General features: G+C 44.1%; 1 protein-coding gene across 4 annotated transcripts in view; it reads left to right on the forward strand.

Moving 5' to 3' along the window:
* The window catches only part of pparab (peroxisome proliferator-activated receptor alpha b), a 135,289-nt gene that overhangs the window by 23,544 nt on the left and 90,265 nt on the right, over positions 1-21,480 (forward strand). For 3 of the 4 annotated variants that reach the window (XM_067999745.1, XM_067999747.1, XM_067999748.1), the window contains exon 2: positions 8,806-9,045. In XM_067999745.1, coding sequence (XP_067855846.1) covers positions 8,844-9,045 — 202 coding nt within the window. In that variant the 5' untranslated portion in view covers positions 8,806-8,843. Of the gene's footprint in view, positions 1-4,035; positions 4,367-8,805; positions 9,046-21,480 lie in introns of all 4 variants that reach the window. The other variant, XM_067999746.1, reaches the window with a different exon arrangement.

Consider the following 21,480-nt stretch of genomic DNA (forward strand, 5'->3'; position numbering starts at 1 on the left):
AAATAAGGAAGTCAAGGATAGTATCAGGTTAAAAGAAAAAGCGTGCAACGTGGCAAAGATTACTGGTAAGCCCGAAGATTGGGAAAACTTTAAAAACCAGCAAAGGATGACTAAAAGAATAATAAAGAGGGAGAAAATAAATTGAGAGTAAACTAGCAAGAAATATAAAAACTGACAGTAAAAGCTTCTACAAGTATATAAAAAGGAAGAGGGTAGCTAAAGTAAACATTGGTCCCTCAGAGGATGAGACTGGGGAAATAATAATGGAAAACAAGGAAATGGCAGAGGAATTGAACAGATATTTTGTATCTGTCTTCACAATAGAAGACACTAATAACATACCAATAATAGTAGAAAATCAAGGGGCAAAGGGGAGGGAGGAACTAAAAACAATCACTATCACTAGAAGAAAAAGTACTAGATAAACTAATGGGTCTGAAGGCTGACAAGTCCCCTGGACCTGATGGCTTGCATCTGAGGGTCTTAAAGAGATAGTGGATGCATTGGTTGTAATCTTCCAGAATTCACTAGATTCTGGAAAGGTCCCAGCGGATTGGAAAACTGCAAACATAACACCCCTATTCAAGAAGGGAGTGAGACAGAAAGCAGGTAACTATAGACCAGTTAGCCTAACATCTGTCATTGGGAAAATGCTATAAACAATTATTAAGGAAGTAGTAGCAGGACATTTGGAGACTCATAATACAATCAAGGAGAGTCAACATGGTTTAATGAAGGGGAAATCATGGGCTCGATATTAGGAGGGCTGCGGGTTCGCGGCAGGGGGGCCGGTGAAATCAGTCTGCCCCGTGCGCGATCGCAGCCTAATTGGATACACTTACCTGGTCTTCCGGGTTCCCCGCTGCTGAGCTGCGCGTCGGGCTGACTGCGCATGCGCAGTAAGGTCTGTCAGCTGAAGGAGCTCTATATAAAGGGGCAGTCCTCCACTGACTGATGCTGCAGGAAATAGGAAAAATTACAGCATGGAGCAGCCCAGGGGGAAGGCTGCTTCCAGGTTTAATGATGCCTCACTCCAGGTATCATTGGATGGGGTGAGGAGGATGGGGAGGACAGAGCTCTTCCCCCCCCCCCCCCCCCCACCGGGCGGACGGGAGGAAGCGGCCTGCCTCTGCCACCAGGAAGGGCAGGCTCAAGGTGGCAGAGGAGGTCACCTGCACCACCTGCCTACAGTGCAGGAGGTGCTGCAATGACCCAAGTAGGTCAGCCAAAGTGAGTACACTTACTCATTCCCCTACACTCCGTCTGCCACATCACCGCCCCCACCCACATCTCCTTCTGCACTGCCAACACTACTCTATCACATCACCCCTCACACCCACTCAAAGCTCATCCTCATCTTACCTGCACTTACTCACCTCGCCAGTACTCATCCCGCCACTACCACTCAACCCAATCCTCATACAATCTCATGGATCTATCTCATACTCACCCTCTCATGCATCTCTTTCACGGTCAGCCTCACTCAACCTGCCACTACATGTGCTGCAGCCACAGGGCATGCATCACATATGTGCAGTAGGAAGCGTAAGGCAAATGTGTTGTGAGCATGAAGGGGATGCATAAGGGTGTTCGAGGGTTTGTCATAGTTTTTACTTATATTTAATTTCTGAGCAACTCACATCACATATTATATTGGCACCACTACTGCCACGTCTTTGCGAATCTTGTCTGGTTTGTGCAATAATGCCCTTTCCTGAGGATCACTATGAAGACCCACACCTGTTGCCACCCATTGTGTCACTGCAGAGTAGGTGTCGGTGTATTTGCAGGGCTCTTTTGTGCAGGCGACTAAGAAACGTCGATGATGTCCCCGGTGGCACCCTGGAAGGATGCGGAGGAGAAGTTGTTGAGGGTAGTGGTGACTTTGACAGTGACAGGTAAGAAGATGGTGCTCGGGCCAGCCGGGAGCAGCTTGGCATGAAGGAGGCTGCAGATGTCCACGACTACATGTCGAGTGACTCTGAGCCTTCGTGTGCACTGCTGCTCAGAGAGATCCAGGAAGCTGAGCCTCGGTCTGTGGACCCTGTGGCGAGGTTAGTGCCCTCTGCGAAGCAACTCTCTCTGCGGTTGCCCTCCCTCCTGCTGTGCAGGTGGATGTGTCGCAGCACTGTGTTGTGGAGTTCCACGTGTCAGAGGTGGACGACGTGGCCGGCGAGGCTGGTGATGCTGTTCGCCCTCCGAGGAGGTCATGACTGCAGCTACGGCAGTCCTCATCCGGAAAATGTACATCTGCGGGTGTCCGCAAGGTAGGTACATGTATCTGGACCCCGGGGAAAGTGTGCAAGTTGGTGAATTTTATTGTTAGGAGGAGGGTGGTGGAGTCCAAACCTTGTCCAAAGTGATGGAGTGGCCTCCTGCAATGAGTGAGGGTCCCCCCTCCCCCCCCTCCGCCCCACCCCTCACCCCCCACCCCCCACCTGTCGAATGAACCTTTGCAGCTGCCACAGCCTGACAGCTGCAACACGTCCATTTCAACTGGGAGTGTCTTCCCCCAGTACGGGAAACAGTCCCAGATGTTTGTAAAATCCCACCCCTCCTGAAATATTCCCTTAATCAGGTCTGTAAATGACCTGAAATACCACAATAAATACTGTCAAGTGGCACCCCGCCGGCTTTAATTGCCTGCGGGAGTCCCACACGCGGGGGCTGTGCGCACACGCCAGCACGTCTGTGGGGAACCCGGAAGTGGGCGGGAAGGAGCCGGGCTCCCGACCCGCTCCGGGATTCCCTGATTTTCAGAGCCCCCCCCGCCAGGAACACACCCGATAGCGGGTGCTAATATCGGGCCCCACGTCTGACATTTATTAGAGTTCTTTGAGGAAGTAACGAGCAGGGTGGATAAAGGAGAACCAATGGATGCAGTATATTTGGATTTCCAAAAGGCATTCGATAAGGTGCCACATAAAAGATTACTGCACAAGATAAGAGCTCATGGTATTGTGGGTATTATATTGGCATGGATAGAGGATTGGCTAACCAACAGAAAACAAAGAGTCGGGATAAAAGGGTCATTTTCAAAATGGCAATCTGTAACTAGTGGGGTGCCACAGGGATCAGTGCTGGGGCCTCAACTATTTACAATATATATCAATGACTTGGATGAAGGGACTGAGTGTCTTGTGGCCAAATTTGCTGATGATACAAAGGTAGGCGAAAAATCAAGTTGTGATGAGGATACAAAGTGCCTGCAAAGGGATATTGACAAGTTAAGCGAATGGGCAAAAATTTGGCAGATGGAATATAATGTGGGAAAATGTGAAGTTGTCCACTTTGGGAGGAAAAATAAAAAAGCAAAATATTATTTGAATGGAGAAATACTACAAAATGCTGCGGTACAGAGGGATCCGGGTGTCCTCGTACATGAAACACAAAAAGTCAACATACAGGTGCAGTAGGTAATCCGGACGGCAAATGGAATATTGGCCTTTACTTCTAGGGGGATGGAGTATAAAAGCAGGGAAGTCATGCTACAACTGTACAGGGTGCTGGTGAGACCACACCTGGAGTACTGCATACTGTTCTGGTACCCTTATTTAAGGAAGGACATACTTGCATTGGAGGCAGTTCAGAGAAGGTTCACTAGGTTGATTCCGGGTATGGAAGGGTTGTCTTATGAGGAAAGATTGAACAGGTTCGGTCTATACTCATTGGAGTTTAGAAGAATGAGAGGAGATCTTATTGAAACATACAAGATTCTGAGGGGACTCGCTAGGTTAGTTGCTGAGAGGATGTTACCCTTCATGGGGGAATCTAAAACTAGGGGGCATAGTCTCAGAATAAGGGGTCGCCTGATTTAGACGGAAACGAGGAGGAATTTCTTCTCCCAGAGGGTCGTGAATCTTTGGAATTCTTTACCCCGAAAGGCTGTGGCGGCTGAGTCATTGAATACATTCAGGGCTGAGTTAGACAAATTTTTGATCAGCAAGGGAGTCAAGGGGTATGAGGAAAGGGCAATGTGATATTGACCAGATAACCTGATTTAGTGATGTTGGTTGTGGGATAAATATTTTCTAGGTCACCTGGGCTAACTTCCCTGCTCCTCTTCGAATTGGAGCAACAGGATCTTTCATGCCCACCTGAGAGGGCAGATGGGGCCTCGGTTTAATGTCTTATCTGAAAGATGGCACCTCTGACAGCGCAACATTGCCACGGTACCGCACTGGAGTGTCAACCTAGATTTTTGTGCTCAAGTCTCTGAAGTAGGACCTGAACCCACAACCTTCTGACTCAGAGGCGAGAATGCTACCCACTGAGCCACGGCTGACACAGAAGGAAGTGAAGTACTTGACTGCTGGATTTCCCCAAGGGTTTCCTGAGGCACGATGACTCTGCCTCCTTCAGCAAGGTCAGAAGATGTCCCTGAAACTACTGGCGCCGCTTGTGCTGCTATGATGGCTGCTAGCATCAACTCGCCTCCTCTGCATGCATTCGTTGAGTAGGCCGGTTTGGTGGCATGGATGATGAGTTGTCCTGAAAGATACCTACCTTGTCCCTGAATTCTTCTGCTATGTTCCTGCTGCTGATGCACTCCCTCAGCATGTTCAGCCATCTACATGGGGGTAGTCCACAGAGCTGCTGTGAGGTTATAGAAGCCCCGCGTCACGGTACTATCCAGAAGATCCTCCAGCATGGAGAATTCAATATGAGCTAACTCTCAGATCGAGTTACATCGAGTCTACAGTACAGAAACAGGCTATTTGCCCCAACTGGTCTATGCCTGCTTTGTGCTCCACACGAGCCTCCTTCCTCCCTACTTCATCTAACCGTATCAGCATATCCTTCTATTCCTTTTTCCCTCTTGTGCTTATCTAGCTTCCCTTTAAATGCATCTATGCTATTTGCCTCAACCACTCCTTGTGGTGGCATGTTCCACATTCTTACCACTCTTTGGGAAAATCTCCTGAATCCCCTAGGATTTATTAGTGACTATCTTATATTTATGACCTCTAGTTTTCGACTCCCCCACAAGTGGAAACAATTTTTCTACGTCTACCCTATCAAACCCTGCAAAATCATAGAATGGTTACAGCACAGAAGGAGGCCATTGAGCCCATGCCGGCTCTTTGTAAGAGCATTCCAGTTAACCCCGTTACCCTGTTCTTTTCCCGTGGCCCTGCATATTTTTTCCCTTCCCTTTTTGAAAGCCACAATTGAATCTGCTTCCACCACTCTTTTAGGTAGCGCATTCCAGATCATAACTATTCGTTGCATAAAAAAGTTTTTCCTCATGTCGCCTTTGGTTTTTTTGCCAATCACCTTAAACCTCTGTCCTCTGGTTCTCAACCCTTCCGCCAATGGGAACAGTTTCTTTTTATTTACTTTATCTAAACCCTTCATGATTTTGAACACTTCTATCAAATCTCTTCTCAACCTTCTCTGCTCTAAGGAGAACAACCCCAGCTTCTCCAGTCTATCATGTAACTGAAGTCCCTTATCCCTGGAACCATTCTAGTAAATCTTTTCTGCACCCTCTCTAAGGCCTTCACATCCTTTCTAAAGTGCGGTGCCCAGAATTGGACACAATACTCCAGTTGTGGCTGAACCAGTGTTTTATAAAGGTTCAACATAACTTCCTTGCTTTTGTACTCTATGCCTCTATTTATAAAGACCAGGATCCCGTATGCTTTCTCAACCTGTCCTGCCACCTTCAACGATTTGTGTATAAAAGGCTGCACAAGGATAGAGACAGGTTAAGTAATTGGGCAAGAAGGTGGCAGATGCAGTATAAAGTGGGGAAATGTGAAATTATCTACTTTGGTAGGAAGAATAGAAAAGCAGAATATTTTTTAAAAGGTGAGAGACTAAGAAATGTTGGTATTCAGAGGGATTTGTACACGAATCACAGAAATCTAACATGCAGGTAAAGCAAGCAATTAGGAAGGCAAATGGTATATTAGCCTTTACTGTAAGGAGGTTGGAGTGTAATAGTAAGGAGGTCTTGCTGCGATTATATAGGGCTCTGGTGAGACCACACCTGGCGTACTGTGTACAGTTTTAGTCTCCTTACCTAAGGAAGGATATACTTGCCTTGGAGGGTGTACAACGAAGGGTCAGTAGATTGATTCTTGGGATGAGAGGGTTGTCCCATGAGGAGAGATTGAGTAAAATGGGCCTATAATTCTCTGGAGTTTAGAAGAATGAGAGGTGATCGCATTGAAATGTATACAATTCTTAGAGGGCTTGACAGGGTAGATGTCGAGAGGCTGTTTCCCCTGGCTGGAGAGTCTCGAACTAGGGATCATGGTCTCAACATAAGGGTTTGGCCATTTAGGATAAAGATAAGGAAAAATTTGTTCACTCAGAGTTGTGAATCTTTGGAATTCTCTACACCAGAGGGCTCGTTCAATATATTCAAGACTGAGACTGATAGATTTTTGGACACCAAGGGAATCAAGGGATATGGGGATAGGACAAGAAAGTGGAGTTGAGGCAGATGATCATCCGTTGATCATCTTATTGAGTAGTGGAGCAGTCTCGGAGGGGCCATAAGGCCGACTAATGCTCCTATTTCTTATGTTCTTATTAAACCCTTTCATTATCTTAAAGACCTCTATCATGTCACATCTCAGCCTTCTCTTTTCTAGAGAAAAGCGCCCCAGACTGTTCAGCCTTTCCTCATAAGTATATCCTCTCAGTTCTGATATCATCCTTATGAATCTTTTTTGCACCTTCTCCAATGTCTCTATATCCTGTTTGTAATATGGAGACCAGAACTATTCACAGTACTCCGTGTGGCCTAACCAATGTTCAATACAAGTTTAATATAACTTCTCTGCTTTTCAATTCTATCCCTCTAGGTTTGCCCTTTTTACGGCCTTATTAACCTGCATTGCTACTTTTAGTGATTTGTGTATCTGTACCCCGCGATCCCTTTGCTCCTCCACCCCATTTAGACTCTCATTATTCAAGCAGTATATGGCCTCCTTATTCTTCCTGGCAAAATGCACCACCTCACACTTATCTATATTGAAATTCATTTGCCATTAATGTGCCCATTCTGCAACTTTATTAATGTCTTCTTGCATTTTGATGCATTCTTCCTTTGTATTAACTATACCCCCCCCCCCACCCCCGGCCCAATTTGGTGTCGTCCATAAATTTTGAACTTTCTGATTCCCAAGTCCAAATCGTTAACGTAAATTGTGAACAACAGTGATCCCAGCACCAATCCCTGTGGAACACCACATCCCACCTTTTGCCAATCTGAGTAGCTACGCTTAACCCCATCTCTGTTTTCTGTTTTGTAGTCAGCTTACTATCCATTCTGCTACCTATCTCCTGACTCCACGTGCTCTGACATTAGTCATGAGTGAGCCTTATCGAAGACCTTTTGAAAATCCAATATATCTACTACATTACCCTTGTCTACTCTTTCTGTTACTTCCTCAAAGAATTCAATAAGGTTGGTCAAGCTTGACTTTCCCTTCTGAAATCTGTGCTGACTACTCTTTATTATATTTTTGTTTTCTAGATGTTTTTATATTACATTTTTGCGTAAAAGATTCCATTACCTTTCCTACCGTGGAGTCCAAGGTCTTCATAACATTAATTATGATGTTCCTGAGAGCATGCAACTGCTCTTAAGGATGCCCTGGAGGTGCCATGCTGTCCAGAGTAGACTGCAGTTCTGTAAAGTGGTCAAACAGCACTGCATAGATATGGGTCATGGACTCCTCTGTACGAACCATCTACTATGAACAGTTCCTTACACATTCTCAAAGAACTCAATAAATTGATGGTGCTTAGAAAGCAACCTTCTTTAAAGGCAGGTCCTAGATGCCATCAATTCCAGTATTCAACATTTGAGGCTGGTGGCGGTGATGGATTTTCTTACCAATTTAAAAAACAATACATCATAATATAGCCTGCAACAATTGTGAATTATGAATTCTATTCAGTGATGAAAATGAAATGTTGCAACGCAATTGTATTAGAATTGCACTATTCGAATTCCTGTATTTAAGAACATGTAGAGAAAGCTTAACTTGTTTTCCTTTTGCCATATACCTCACTCTGTGAAAGTAATAATTCACTCTGTTGTACAATTCCGTAGGCAACAGCAAACCTGTGCTACCTTATGTAAGTGGTCATTTTTCAGCAGTGGATTTTCCAGCCACTAATTCTCTTCCCCCTTCCTTTACATCAGGCACAATATAGCAGCCTCCCTTCTGCAAAGGCAAAAAATCAGTTAAGATCTAAAATCAATTTTCTTTTTAAAAAGTAAGCTTAGTTACTGCATTTATCAAATAACTTAATTATTCTCCACACATTACTTCAGTACCAAAGTGGCAATTCTTCTAAGTTCAACTATTATAACTCCTTTTTCAAGTAGTAACTGAAAACATAACATAATTTTTAGTTGGGTAATAGGCCTCTATCAAAATAGATATTGCAGAGAAAAGTCTCCTCAAAACATAAGGTAGTAGTCTGAAATTACAGACCATAAAAATTGAAGTAGGTGGGGGTGATAGGACATTACAGTAAAAGCCCTCATGAGGAAGAAAACATTTGTCAGTTGTGGCAAAATGTTTGCTATTCTTGCAGTTGTTGTTTTATAATTTCTTTTTAAAAGTTAGACCTCGTATAAATGTCCTTTTTTCCGAAACAGAAAGTGTGTGACATGGAATCCTCAATATTGGGGAAAATCTGGATAACCCACAATCTTCTTACTGACCACCATTTATTCTTCTTTATATGCTATTCTATGTAATATGAAATGTAATTTCTCATTTTGATGGAAATTGAATTTTAGTAAAAATTTACATTGGTCTTTTCTTTTCATAGTCTAATGAGTGTTGTACTGCCAGACAGTGTCCACTGGAATGGTAGACACACAGATCCAATCCAATCCATTATTGCCACTGGAAAATGACTCTGGGAGCCCCTTGTCTGGAGAATTGGTACAGGAAATGGAGAATGTACAGGACATCTCACACTCTATAGGGGACAACAGCTCAGAGGCATTCAGTGTTGATGAGAACCTGACTTCAGGAAATGGCCCCGGATCAAATGAAACTGTGCCAGGTAGGAGGATTTACTTCGATTGGACAATAATTTTTCCAAATGTTTCAGTAAATGGGGAGCTGGTCCACATGTATATGATCCATTGTTGCTTTGGGCTTAACTGTTGTATCTATTCTAAACAATTTTACAACACCAAGTTATAGTCCAGCAATTTTATTTTAAATTCACAAGCTTTCGGAGGCTACCTCCTTCCTCAGGTGAACGATCCGCATCGTTCACCTGAGGAAGGAGGTAGCCTCCGAAAGCTTGTGAATTTAAAATAAAATTGCTGGACTATAACTTGGTGTTGTAAAATTGTTTACAATTGTCAACCCCAGTCCATCACCGGCATCTCCACATCGTATCTATTCTACCCAGAGAGAACAGAGCCATGCATTGGCAACTGCAGCCCATCGACTCAAAATAGGGGAATTGCTATTGGACAAATTAGATACAAGTGACACCTGAGTTAGCTTTCAGACTGATATTAACCCAAAGAAAGTTATGCTAACGAGCTTAAAAATTAATCTCATAGGTCACAGCTTCATGCTGGCCTGGGAGCACAACATGTACACCTGTGCTACCAATATACAGGATTTTACACTATTATTTAGTTTAGGGAATTTTAAAAAAAACAGGTGCTCCAACCAAGAATTAGAGTCAGAATAACTTTTCTAACTTTTGTGTGTTTGTATATGGATCTATCCTTTATGACTCCCATAAAGAACCACATATTGCAGTTAATGTTGATGGAGAACTGTGCAATTCACCACAGGTGTTACCTTAGTTGATGGAATTCTAGAGGTAAGTGAAAGCTGTGAAATGTATTGCCAATAGCAAAAATACTTTGGGTCAGAATCTTGTAAACAATTGGGAGCAAAACAAAGCTGGAAGAGAAAGTACCTTTTGAAAACAAACATAATGGTAGCTTGGCTGTGAGTGGAGGTTGATATCCATGGACTCTGTCAAAAGCTCATCCTAGTGGACCTATTGATAGGAATACTTGAATGGTGGTGGAATTAGTCTCTCCCTTCTCCAGATGTTTTAATAATCTTTGCTTTCAGAAGAATACTTGAGTGAAACTCTCTGTTTAAAGTCTAGTATTGTAGTGTTGGAAATGTTATCTCCTTCCTCACCCAAGTCAACTTCCACAGAAGTCAATAGAGGGTAATTGTTAGTGTAGCAGTAGCAGGTTATGCAGACATTACATACTTCTGTAATGGTTTATTGTTCCAATCCCTAACCTTTTAGACAAATTAATTATTTTGTTATGTTGAGAACATTTAAATCAATTTTTAAAAATTTCTTTTTTGTTTGTACAATATACTTTGGGTCCAGTGGTATGATGGCAGGCATCCTGGAAAGTTGGGTGCAAAAGCCTGTGCCCTGCAATGCATCTTGAGGTACCCAGCACGCCAGAGTGTAGATGATGAGCACGAAGGGAACTGGGAGCTGTGCGCCAGGCTCATTATGCCCCGACTTCTGTGTTAATTAGGTGACCGGCCTAAAGTACGACTGGACTGCCTGAGCAGTGTTCCAACCACACAAACACCGATTTTAGAATAGGTGTTGAACAGGAGGCTAGCATGAAAACTTTTTTTTTAAATTGTGCACTGGTGGCTCCCCTTGCCACTGACCAATGTCAGTTATCCCTCCTCCTAGAGCAGGATATTAACGAGATATATTGGACAGCCAACAGCCCTTCACAGCACTCAGATGGCATTATCAGGCCTTTTATGTGTACCCTTAAAGCAAAATTACACTTACCAAAATTGTTCCATAGTCATAATTCTTAAACAGGGAGATAGTGACTACTGTAATGGCTTAGTTACTTAAGGCAATGAGTAGCTGAACAATAGAGATCAGAAAGGTCCGAACCTGAATCCTTGGTTTGTATTTAGTTAGCTAATCCCAGTTGGGGTCGTCATAGGATCACTGCAGTTTGTGTCAGTGCTACTGGGTTAAAGAAATCAAGATCAGCTAGGGTAGTTCTCCTTATGGATGTGTACTTATGGATGTCAGGGGAGGACAGGATTGGACTCTCTTCTACGGTCAAATAACTTACCAACCCTCACCGACTTGGCTCACTGATGAAGAGCTGCTATTTGGGTGAAGTACCAGAGGGTGCTCATGTAACCATACCACAGCAAGGAGTCCACACTGGAGCAGGGGAGATGATTGGCAGAAATTCTCCATGTACATGGATGCTCTACCCCATTTATTTCATTTCTGGAGGGAAAATTCTGCAAAATATTTCTCCAACTCCTATAGCTATTGAAGAAAGCTTCAGAACGTCCACATTTACACCCTTCCTGCTTGGTTGCTATCTGCAGACGAGATTTTCACACGCCAGTACAGAACCTTTAGCCCTGATTTTGAGCGGGAATTAGGCAGGGGTGAAGCGAGTGGCAAACGCCATTACCGGCTGATTTTAACTCACAGACCACATCTACATGCCACTGGTCAGCTGCCCACCCAAAACAGGCAGGACGTAGCAGCTGGTCGGCAGGCTGGTGTGGAATTTTAGGTGGCAGGACGCCGCCGGCCAGCATCAAAGGAACAGCTGCCAGCAAAAAGGTAAGTTTCGGGAGAGTCTTGCGGGAGCTCCCTGGGGCAGGGTGGGGTAAACTTTCCTTGAGGCCCAGAGGAGTACTCCTATTCTTCCTGGCCCTACAAGAAAAGTTTTTTAAAAAAGCAGGGAAAAAACTTAACTGTTTGGGCCTCTTTGGCCCTGGATCCTTTTCCTGCTGTCTTCACTCAGTGGGAAAGCCACAACAATTTCCTCTCTCAGTTAAAATCGTACTTCAATCTGCACATTTAAAGAAGGACCATGCTAGCCTCAAGATGCTGTCTTTGCCACCTGCTCAAAAGAGCAAGTTAAAATAGAAGACAGAGAGATAAGTACGGGACATCAGCTAATCTGAAACCACCTGCTGAGTTTTCAATGGGCAGGTAGGGTTAAAATTGCCCATTATATGTTCTATGAAGTATTTGATCATATTTGTTACCTTCAATTCCATTCTTAATCAGATATTATTTAGCTTTTTTAAGATGTTAATTGACACAGTACTAACTATTTTTGTGGGCAATCTACACATTGCTCTGTGCAAACAATATCCTACATTTCTAGCCTTGTTGATTTTGTGCATGAGTCTTCTAGTTCTGCATTCATGGTTCATGCTAAATTACCTGTTTGCCCTTGCTTTATCTACTATTATATGTTTCTAAACTGCATAGTGGGAGCAGGAACTGTGTTGAAATCATCCAGATGTGACATCATCATTTGGGCAGTTTTACCACCAGCAAGTGACAATGTGATATGGAAGCTTTTGATGTCATTTTGAGAGAGTTTCTACATAAAATATTGGCTCAGAAGTTACCTTTATTCAATAGTTTTAAAAGGATAAAACATGGTAACAAGGGATGATCAAATAGCACAGAAGTAATGGAGCAATACAGCTGAAGTACACCAATAGGTTCAAAATGGGTAATCAGCAATGATCCCCAGATTTCAACAAGTTCTGTAAACAACTCCATAGAATGTAATAAAAACAGAAAATGCTCGAAAAGCTCAGCAAGGGAGGCAACATCTGTGGAGACAGAAACAGAGATAACGGGCTCGATATTACTAGGGCAGCGGGGGGTCGACTGGGCGCGTGGGTAATGCGCCCGGTAAAATCAGTGTGCTCTGCATGGAATTGCAGGCTAATTGGAGCCACTTACCTTGGCTTCCGGGTCTCCCGCTGGTAAACTGCGCAGCGGGCGGACTGCGCATGCGCAGCAAGGCCTATCAGCTGGAGGAGCCCTATTTAAAGGGGCAGTCCTCCACTGACTGATGCTGCAGGAAATAGGAAAAATTACAGCATGGAGCAGCCCAGGGGGAAGGCTGCTCCCAGGTTTAATGATGCCTCACTCCAGGTATCATTGGATGGGGTGAGGAGGAGGGGGAGGACAGAGATCTCCACCCCCCGCCCCCCCCCCCCCCCCCGCGCCTCCCAAGCGGGCGGGAGGAAGCGGCCTGCCTCTGCCATCAAGAAGGCCTGGCTCGAGGTGGCAGAGGAGGTCATCAGCACCACCAACATATCTCGCACCTGCATACAGTGCAGGAGGCGCTTCAATCACCTAAGTAGGTCAGCCGAAGTGAGTACACTTACTCATTCCCCTCCCCTCCGTCTGCCACATCACCATCCCCCACCCCACATTTCCTTCTGCACTGCCAACACTACTCTGTCACATCACCCCTCACACCCACTCAAAGCTCATCCTCATCTTACCTGCACTTACTCACCTCGCCGGTACTCATCCCGCCACTACCACTCAACCCAATCCTCATACAATCTCATGGATCTATCTCATACTCACCCTCTCATGCATCTCTTTCACAGTCAGCCTCACTCAACCTGCCACTACCTGTGCTGCAACCACAGGGCATGCATCACATATGTGCAGTAGGAAGCGTAAGGCAAATGTGTCGTGAGCATGAAGGGGATGCACAAGGGTGTTTGAGGGTTTGTCATGGTGTTTACCTATATTTAATTTCTGATCAACTCACATAACATATTATATTGTCACCACTACTGCCACGTCTTTGCGAATCTTGTCTGGTTTGTGCAATAATGCCCTTTCTTGAGGATCACTATGAAGACTCACAACTGATGCCACCCATTGTGTCACTGCAGAGTGGGTATAGGTGTATTTGCAGGGCTCTTTTGTGCAGACGACTGAGAGACGTCGGCGATGTCCCCGGTGGCACCCTGGAAGGATGCGGAGGAGAAGTTGTTGAGGGTAGTGGTGACTTTGGCAGTGACAGGTAAGAAGATTGTGCTCGGGCCAGCCTGGAGCAGCTCAGCATGAAGGAGGCTGCATATGTCCACGACTACATGTCTGGTGACTCTGAGCCTCCGTGTGCACTGCTGCTCAGAGAGGTCCAGGAAGCTGAGCCTCGGTCTGTGGACCCTGTGGTGAGGGTAGTGCCCTCTGCGACGCATCTCTCTCTGTGGTTGCCCTCCCTCCTGCTGTGCAGGTGGATGTGTCGCAGCACTCTCTTGTGGAGCTCCATGTGTCAGAGGTGGACGGCGTGGCCGGCGAGGCTGGTGATGCTGTTTGCCCTCCGAGGAGGTCATGACTGCAGCTACATCGGCCTCCATCCGGAAGATGTACATTTGAGGGGGTCCGCAAGGTAGGTAAATGTGTCTGGACACCGGGGTAAGTGTGCAAGTTTGTGAATTTTATTGTTAGGGGGAGGGGGGGTGGAGGCGACTCTGTCACTTTGGACAATGAGTGAGGGTCTCACCCCCACCTGTCAAATGAACCTTTGCAGCTGCCACAGGCTGACAGCTGCAACACGTCAATTTGAACTAGGAGTGTTTCCCCCAGTACGGGAAACAGTCTCAGTTCATTTCAAAATCCCATCCCTCCTAAAATAACAGGTCAATCAGGTCTGTAAACAACCTGAAGTATCTGTTTAAGTACTTTAAGTGGCACCCCGCCGGCTTTAATTGCCGGCGGGAGTCCCACATGCAGGGGCTGCGCGCGCATGTGAGCGCGTCACTGGGGAACCTAGAAGTGGACGGGTTGGAGCCGGGCTCCAGACCCACCCCGGGAATCCCGGATTTTCGCAGCCCCCCCGCCACAAACGCACCCGATTGCGGGTGCGAAAATCGAGCCCAACGTTTCAGGTTGAAGAACTTTTGTCAGAACTGGAAGATGTTAGAGTTAGTTTTTAAGCAAGTACAGAGCCAGGGAAAGTAGGGGAGGGGAGGAAAGAAAAAAGGGAAGGTCTGTGATTAAATGACAAAAGGGATGACTGTGCAAGGCAAGATAATGGGACAAGTTAAGAAACAAAAGATCGGTCTAGAGGATCTGTAAGTGACAACAGAAGAACCATAACCAGCAGCTGCGAAAAAAAAAGGGAGCTGTGGTTATGGTCTGAAGTTATTGAAATCAACGTTGAGTCCGGAAGGTTGTTAAGTGCCTAAACGAAAGATTGAGGTTCTGTTCCTCGAGCTTCCATTGAGCTTCGTTAGAAGAAGGTAAGAGGCCGAGGTCAGAGTGGGAATGGGATGGGGAATTAAAATGGCATGCAACCGGCAGGTCAGGGTCACGCTTGCGGACTGAGCGGAGGTGTTCAGCAAAGCGATCATCTAATCTGCGTTTGGTCTCCCCAATGTAGAGGAGACCGCGTTGTGAGCAGCAAATACTGTATACTAAATTGAAAGAAGTACAAGTAAACTGCTGTTTCACCTGGAAGGAATGTTTGGGGCCCTGGATGGTGGAAAGGGAGGAGGTGAAGGGGCAGGTGTTGGATCTCCTGCGCTCACACGGGAAGGTGCCGTGGGGAGGACGGTGGGTGTTGGGGGTGATGGAAGAGTGGACCAGGGTGTTGCGGAGGGAGCGGTCCCTTTGGAATGCTGAAAGGGGAGGGGAGGGGAAGATGTGTTTAGTGGTGGGATCGCACTGGAGGTGGCAGAAATGGTGGAGGATGATACATTGAATGTGGAGGCTGGTGGGGTGGAAGGTGAGGACTAGGGGGACCCTATTGTGGTTCTGGGAGGGAGGGGAAGGGAAGGGGTGAGGGCAGAAGTGTGGGAAATAGGACGGACATGGTCGAGGGCCCTGTCAACTACAGTGGCGGGGAAGGAAGACATAGCGGAAGCACTGGTGTGGAAGGTGCTATAGTCAGAACAGATGAGACGGAGAATTTGGTAGAAGTGAATAGAGTCCTTACAAGAAGCAGGGTGGGAGGAAGTGTAATCAAGGTAGCTGTGGGAGTCAGTGGGTTTATAATAGATATTGGCTGACAGCCTATCCCCAGAAATGGAGATAGAGAAGTCAAAGAAGGGAAGAGTCGGAGATGGACCATGTGAAGGCAAAGGAAGGGTGGAAATTAGAAGCAAAGTTGATGAAATTTTGCAGTTCAAGGCGAGAGCAGGAAGCGGCACCATTACCGGCATCAATGTACTGGAAAAAGAGGTGAGGGAGGGTACCTGAGTAGGACTGGAACAAGGAATATTCCACGTATCCCACAAAAAGGCAGGCACAGCTGGGACCCATACGGGTTCCCATAGTGGCACCTTTTATTTGGAGGAAGTGAGTGGAGTCAAAGGAGAAGTTGTTCAAGGTAAGAACAAGTGGTCTCCTCTACATTGGGGAGACCAAACACAGATTGGGTGATCGCTTTGCTAAACTCCTCCGCTTAGTCCGCAAGCATGACCCTAACCTGCTGGTCGCTTGCCATTTTAATTCCCCATCCCACTCCCACTCAGACCTCTCTGTAGTCGGCCTCTTGCACTGTTCCAATGAAGCTAGAGGAATAGCATCTCATCTTTCGTTTAGGCATTTTAAAACCTTCCGGACTCAACATTGATTTCAATAACTTCAGAACGTAACCACTGCTCCCATTTTTTTTTTTGGCAACTGCTGGTTATGGTTCTGCTGTTGCCATTTACAACACCTCCAGACTGATCTTTTGTTTCTTAACTTGTCCCATTATCACCCTCCTTGTCTTGCACCGTCATCCCTTTTGTCATTTAATTGCTCTTGCCCTCTACCCTATCACAGACCTTCCCTTTTGTTCTTTCCTCCCCTCCGTTCCCTCCCCCCACTTTCCCTGGCTCTGTACTTATAGTCACATTGCAATGTTGGGAGGCGCAGCAGCGAATTTGCACACAGAACAGCAATGAGATAAATAACCAAATAATCTGAGCGATGAATATTGGCCAGGACACCAGGAGAACGCCCCGGTCTTCCTCGAATAATGCCATGGGGATCTTTTACGTCCTCCTGAGAGGGTAGGCGTGGACTGTGTAAGTCCTACACTATAAGAGATTTAGGCTCTTATAGTGTAGGATTTGCATAGTTCCAAGACATTAACAATATCTGTATCAATGAGCATTCTGGCCCATTGATTTAAGAGTGTACTGGGGCTGGTGGATTCTCTGAAAGTGATGTAGCTAAACCTATGGAGGAGGAGGATCTCATCACAACCTGGGTCCTAGTCGCATTTCATTTGATAATACTGTCATTTGTGTTGCATTAAAATTGATATATACATTTCAGTGACCCATGCATTTAGCCTGGACACTATACTCAACTTGGCAGACATTCCCAGTTCATCTAATTTGCCATCTTTTCCTTTACTGTGTTTTCACCAATGTGGATAGAAACTGGGAACATTGAGAGAATTTGTACCCCCTGCACCAGCCATTTAAAAAAAAAAATCAGCTGACATACCATGAGTAAAGACCACCTAATATAGCAGTAAATGTTGCTGAGAAGCCAAGAGCGTTGCTGTAGTAATCAAATATATATAGCTTAAAAAACTGAAAGAAATCTGCTGTCCTTATGCATTCACTAATTCTTTTTATATCATATTTACTCTTTATATTTTGCTCTTTACATATTTTGTTTTTAAGTAGCCAACTTTCCTGATTTCCTTTGCTTCCACCAGTCTAACTTTTAGAGTTGGGACATGCCACTAACATTTGCTCTTTTGTTAAAACCATTTTTAAAGACCATTTTCCTGGTCATCTAGGAAAATTTGATAACTGGTTGCACCAGTTCAAATTTATCATGTTTTTATGCTGATGTGGTAATTGCAAAGTCTGTTGAGATAATTTGGCAGCTCAAGCAAGTGAGCGTTCTGAAAGGTGTTATCTCAATGGTGACCTGAGGGTTAAATTTATTTATTTTTGGTCCTGGATAAGGTGGACAGGATCCCAGAGAACATAAAGGAAGCCTTCTTTACCCCACTATTGGAGAAATAATCAAATGCGGTACTAATTCTCATGTGATACTAATTATTTTAATATTAATGGTAAATTTGTGAATTTAGAAGTATTTGAACATTTTACCAGCAGTATAATAATTAGATAAATTCCATCAAAGTAAGACTGAATGCTCTATGATCATGTAAAGCAACCACTTAACTACATGATAAATGGAGGTGCTAAATGACCTAGATCAGAGACGCCGAGCTTCATCTAATAAAGCACTTAATTACCAATTGGACCAAGTGCATAAACAGATTGATGGTTAAGGAAGAACTGCTATCGGGCCAAATTACCCTCTCAATGATGTATAGCTTATCAGGAATTTATCATTGTGACGTGAGATTGATATAATGCAAAAGAGGGAGTTAATTCTTTCTTTCTAAAGTAGCTAATTGAATTTGAAGACAGAAATAAACACTTATTATGACCAACCAGATCTAATTTTGTTGTTGAAACCAGTACAAAAGTGAGAATTTAGGTACTACATTTTCCATGGGACATTCTGATCTCATGCACCAGATGTAACAAGGCATCTTAACATGTACTTTTTAGAAATGGAAGTTAATATGTATTTTCCAGTCTGTGGTGTTCACTGGGCAACTCATTTTCCTTGCTGTGATTTGAGGGGGAAAAGAACAAGATTCTTCAATAGGAAGGAATAAAAACCTTCAGATCATTCAGCCTCACTTTGATGGAATTAGTTTAAACCAGGTCATCTGGTTGGCCATAATTATCAAGTGCTACTTTTTGGCACCACTCTGGTGAACAAGGTTAGAATGCTCATGAAAAGTGAACTAAGATTCATAAAATCCAAATAAGTACTTTTATATCTTCATCAGCTATGTAAATTTGTTGCATTGTAGCAGACAGAAAATGTATTCTTTGTTGTCAGGGACACTTGAACCAGGATATTGAACCAGAAATAAAAACTAAAAATATTGGAAATACACAGCAGGGCCATCAGCATCTGTAAAGAGAAAAGGTAGGTTAATATTTCGAGTGTAGAACCTTCAACAAACTGAAAGATAAGAGGCCCATATGTACTGCTGAACATGCAACAACAATTTACATTTACCTTTAACATGAGGAATGTCCCAAGTATGGAAAATGGACAAAAAAGACGGTGGGGGGCGGGGGGGAAATCAGCACTCGCAGACAGGGAGTTAATGGAACTGAAATACATTTGAACTGCTTTGTAGATAAGTAGCTGGTATAAAGAAAATCATCTTAGTGAAGCAATCAAAGAACAAAACAAGAAAATAGCTAATGTAGTTTAAGACATGGGACATAGGGAAAAAAACCTGCAGATGCAGGAGGCCTGAAACAAAAGCAGTGAACGCTGTATACACCCAGCATGCCTGAAAAGAGAAAAGACAGCCCAACACCTGGGATGCAGACCCCCTGCTCCAGGACTTTTGTGAGGAATCTTACAACACCAGGTTATAGTCCAACAGTTTTATTTGAAAATCACAAGCTTTCGGAGGCTTTCTCCTTCGTCAGGTGAGTGTCGAGATTCATTGAAAATTACCGCATATATAGTCATAGAACAATGCCTGGTGATTACAGATAATCCTTCCAACTGCCCGTTATCAAGGCCATCAAATTAATTGAATAGTGTTCAGACAGAGAAAGAGACGGAGAAAGCCTCCGAAAGCTTGTGATTTTCAAATAAAACTGTTGGACTATAACCTGGTGTTGTAAGATTCCTTACATTTGTACACCCCGGTCCATCACCGGCATCTCCACATCCAGGCACTTTGGGTGTAGGCCTCCTGCATCAGATCAATGTGCCAACTTACCTTCCCTTCCCCCAGACACCAGTAGAGCCATCTTGCATCTCTAGCACTCCTGCTTCCAAGAAATTGGGAGAGGTGGCTACGGTCAGAAGTTACTAACGTAAACATTCAGATCACAGAGTTGCAGGGTGCCCAAGAGGAAGATGAGATGCTCTTCCTGAAACTTGCCTTGAGCTTGGTTGAAATAGTGTAGTAGGTCACAGATGGAGAGTTCAGAGTGGGAGTGAGATAGAGCGTTAGAGGTGAGCCTCGTGGCGGTGACAGTCAAATTTGCGAACAGATTTGACGAAGTGGTTACCTAATCTGAATTTGGCCTTCCCAATAGAAGAGAGACCACAACGTGAGCAGTGAATACAGCATACTAGATTGGAAGAAGTATATTTAAGTTGCTGTCTCACGTGAAGAAATGTTTGGGACAAGGTTGTGAGAACAGGTGAATGAACAGGTGTTGCATCTGCTGCAGTGCACATTGATCCAGGAGATGGTTTGACTGCTCAAAAAGCCACTGATTTATATTTTTCCATGGAAAAATGTGGAATTGAAAACACCAATAAAAATCCAGAAATCCCATATAATAAATAAGGATTTGATTTGATCAGTCACCATAAATCAGTGGCTCTGCTCATTGTCACCGGAAGGTGCCAGAGTGTATCTGCTAGGTTAAAGTATGTGGATAAACTAATCAGATTAAAGAGGTTATTAAAGATCATGCTATTTAATGTATGGAATTAATGTTAATTGTTTAATCCTTATTTTTATATTACTTTTGAATGCAGAAGTTTAAAATATTTTATGCTACTGTTGACCAAATTATACAGTTTTAATTCTGGAAGTTTGGAGTTTGGATTATGTTATGCTCATGTTCATTTCTGTAACTATTTTTGTAATGTTTTGTATCTGATGTCAAATAAATTAGCATTGTTTTGTAGTTCACTGTGTTGTGTCAAGTTCTTCATGTCTTCCAGGTAAGCTGAAGGTTACTTGGTAACTAAACAGTGCTGCAATTTGCTTTCAGTAACTGCTTCTGTGATTACACCTCTTGAATTATTTCATATAGAAGTGACTTTGAGCCAAAACTGCAATTTCACCATAAAATAATTAACTCCAGTGTCAAATTCCTAATTGATGTTTGTTCACTGTACCCTGCCCCCATTTTCCATAAACAAAATTATTGGCTTGCTTTAGTACCATAGAGTGTGTGCCTACAAGGTTTACATTTCAAGTAAACTGACCCTTGGGCAGACTGAAACATCAAATCAAATTTTTAAAAAAATAGAAAAAATTCTGTTTGAATTTGAAAGTATAACTGACTGACTGTTAAAATCACGACCCAAAAGTTGGTATATTACGTGCATAGCCCTATCGAAAATTACCTTTTATAGGATGGTCACAACCAGTAAATAATGTACAGGAGAGCTCATAGATAACACTTGGCAGGTTACTATATCTGATTTCTAAATATGTCAAATTGGCAAGATGGGCAATTTTTGCTGCCTGTTGAATATCAAAATAGAAAGTATATAACTTATAGAAAAATGTATACTGTGATAGTCAGAGAACAGTGCCTGGTGATTACAGATAATCTTTCCAACTGCCCGTAATCAAGGCAATCAAAGGAATTGAATAGTGTTCAGACAGAGACACATTAGATACAAGACGACTGAATGGACGGACGGACGGACGGGCGGGCGGGCGGGCGGGCATGACCAGTTGTATTAAACACAGATAACTTTTGTTTCCCGCTGGTGGGGTTACGTGTAGCGTGACATGAACCCAAGATCCCAGTTGAGGCCGTCCTCATGGGTGCGGAACTTGGCTATCAATTTCTGCTCGACGAATTTGCGTTGTCGTGTGTCTCGAAGGCCGCCTTGGAAAACGCTTACCCGAAG

Source organism: Heptranchias perlo, chromosome 18, assembly GCF_035084215.1.
Source record: "Heptranchias perlo isolate sHepPer1 chromosome 18, sHepPer1.hap1, whole genome shotgun sequence".
NCBI lineage: Eukaryota > Metazoa > Chordata > Chondrichthyes > Hexanchiformes > Hexanchidae > Heptranchias > Heptranchias perlo.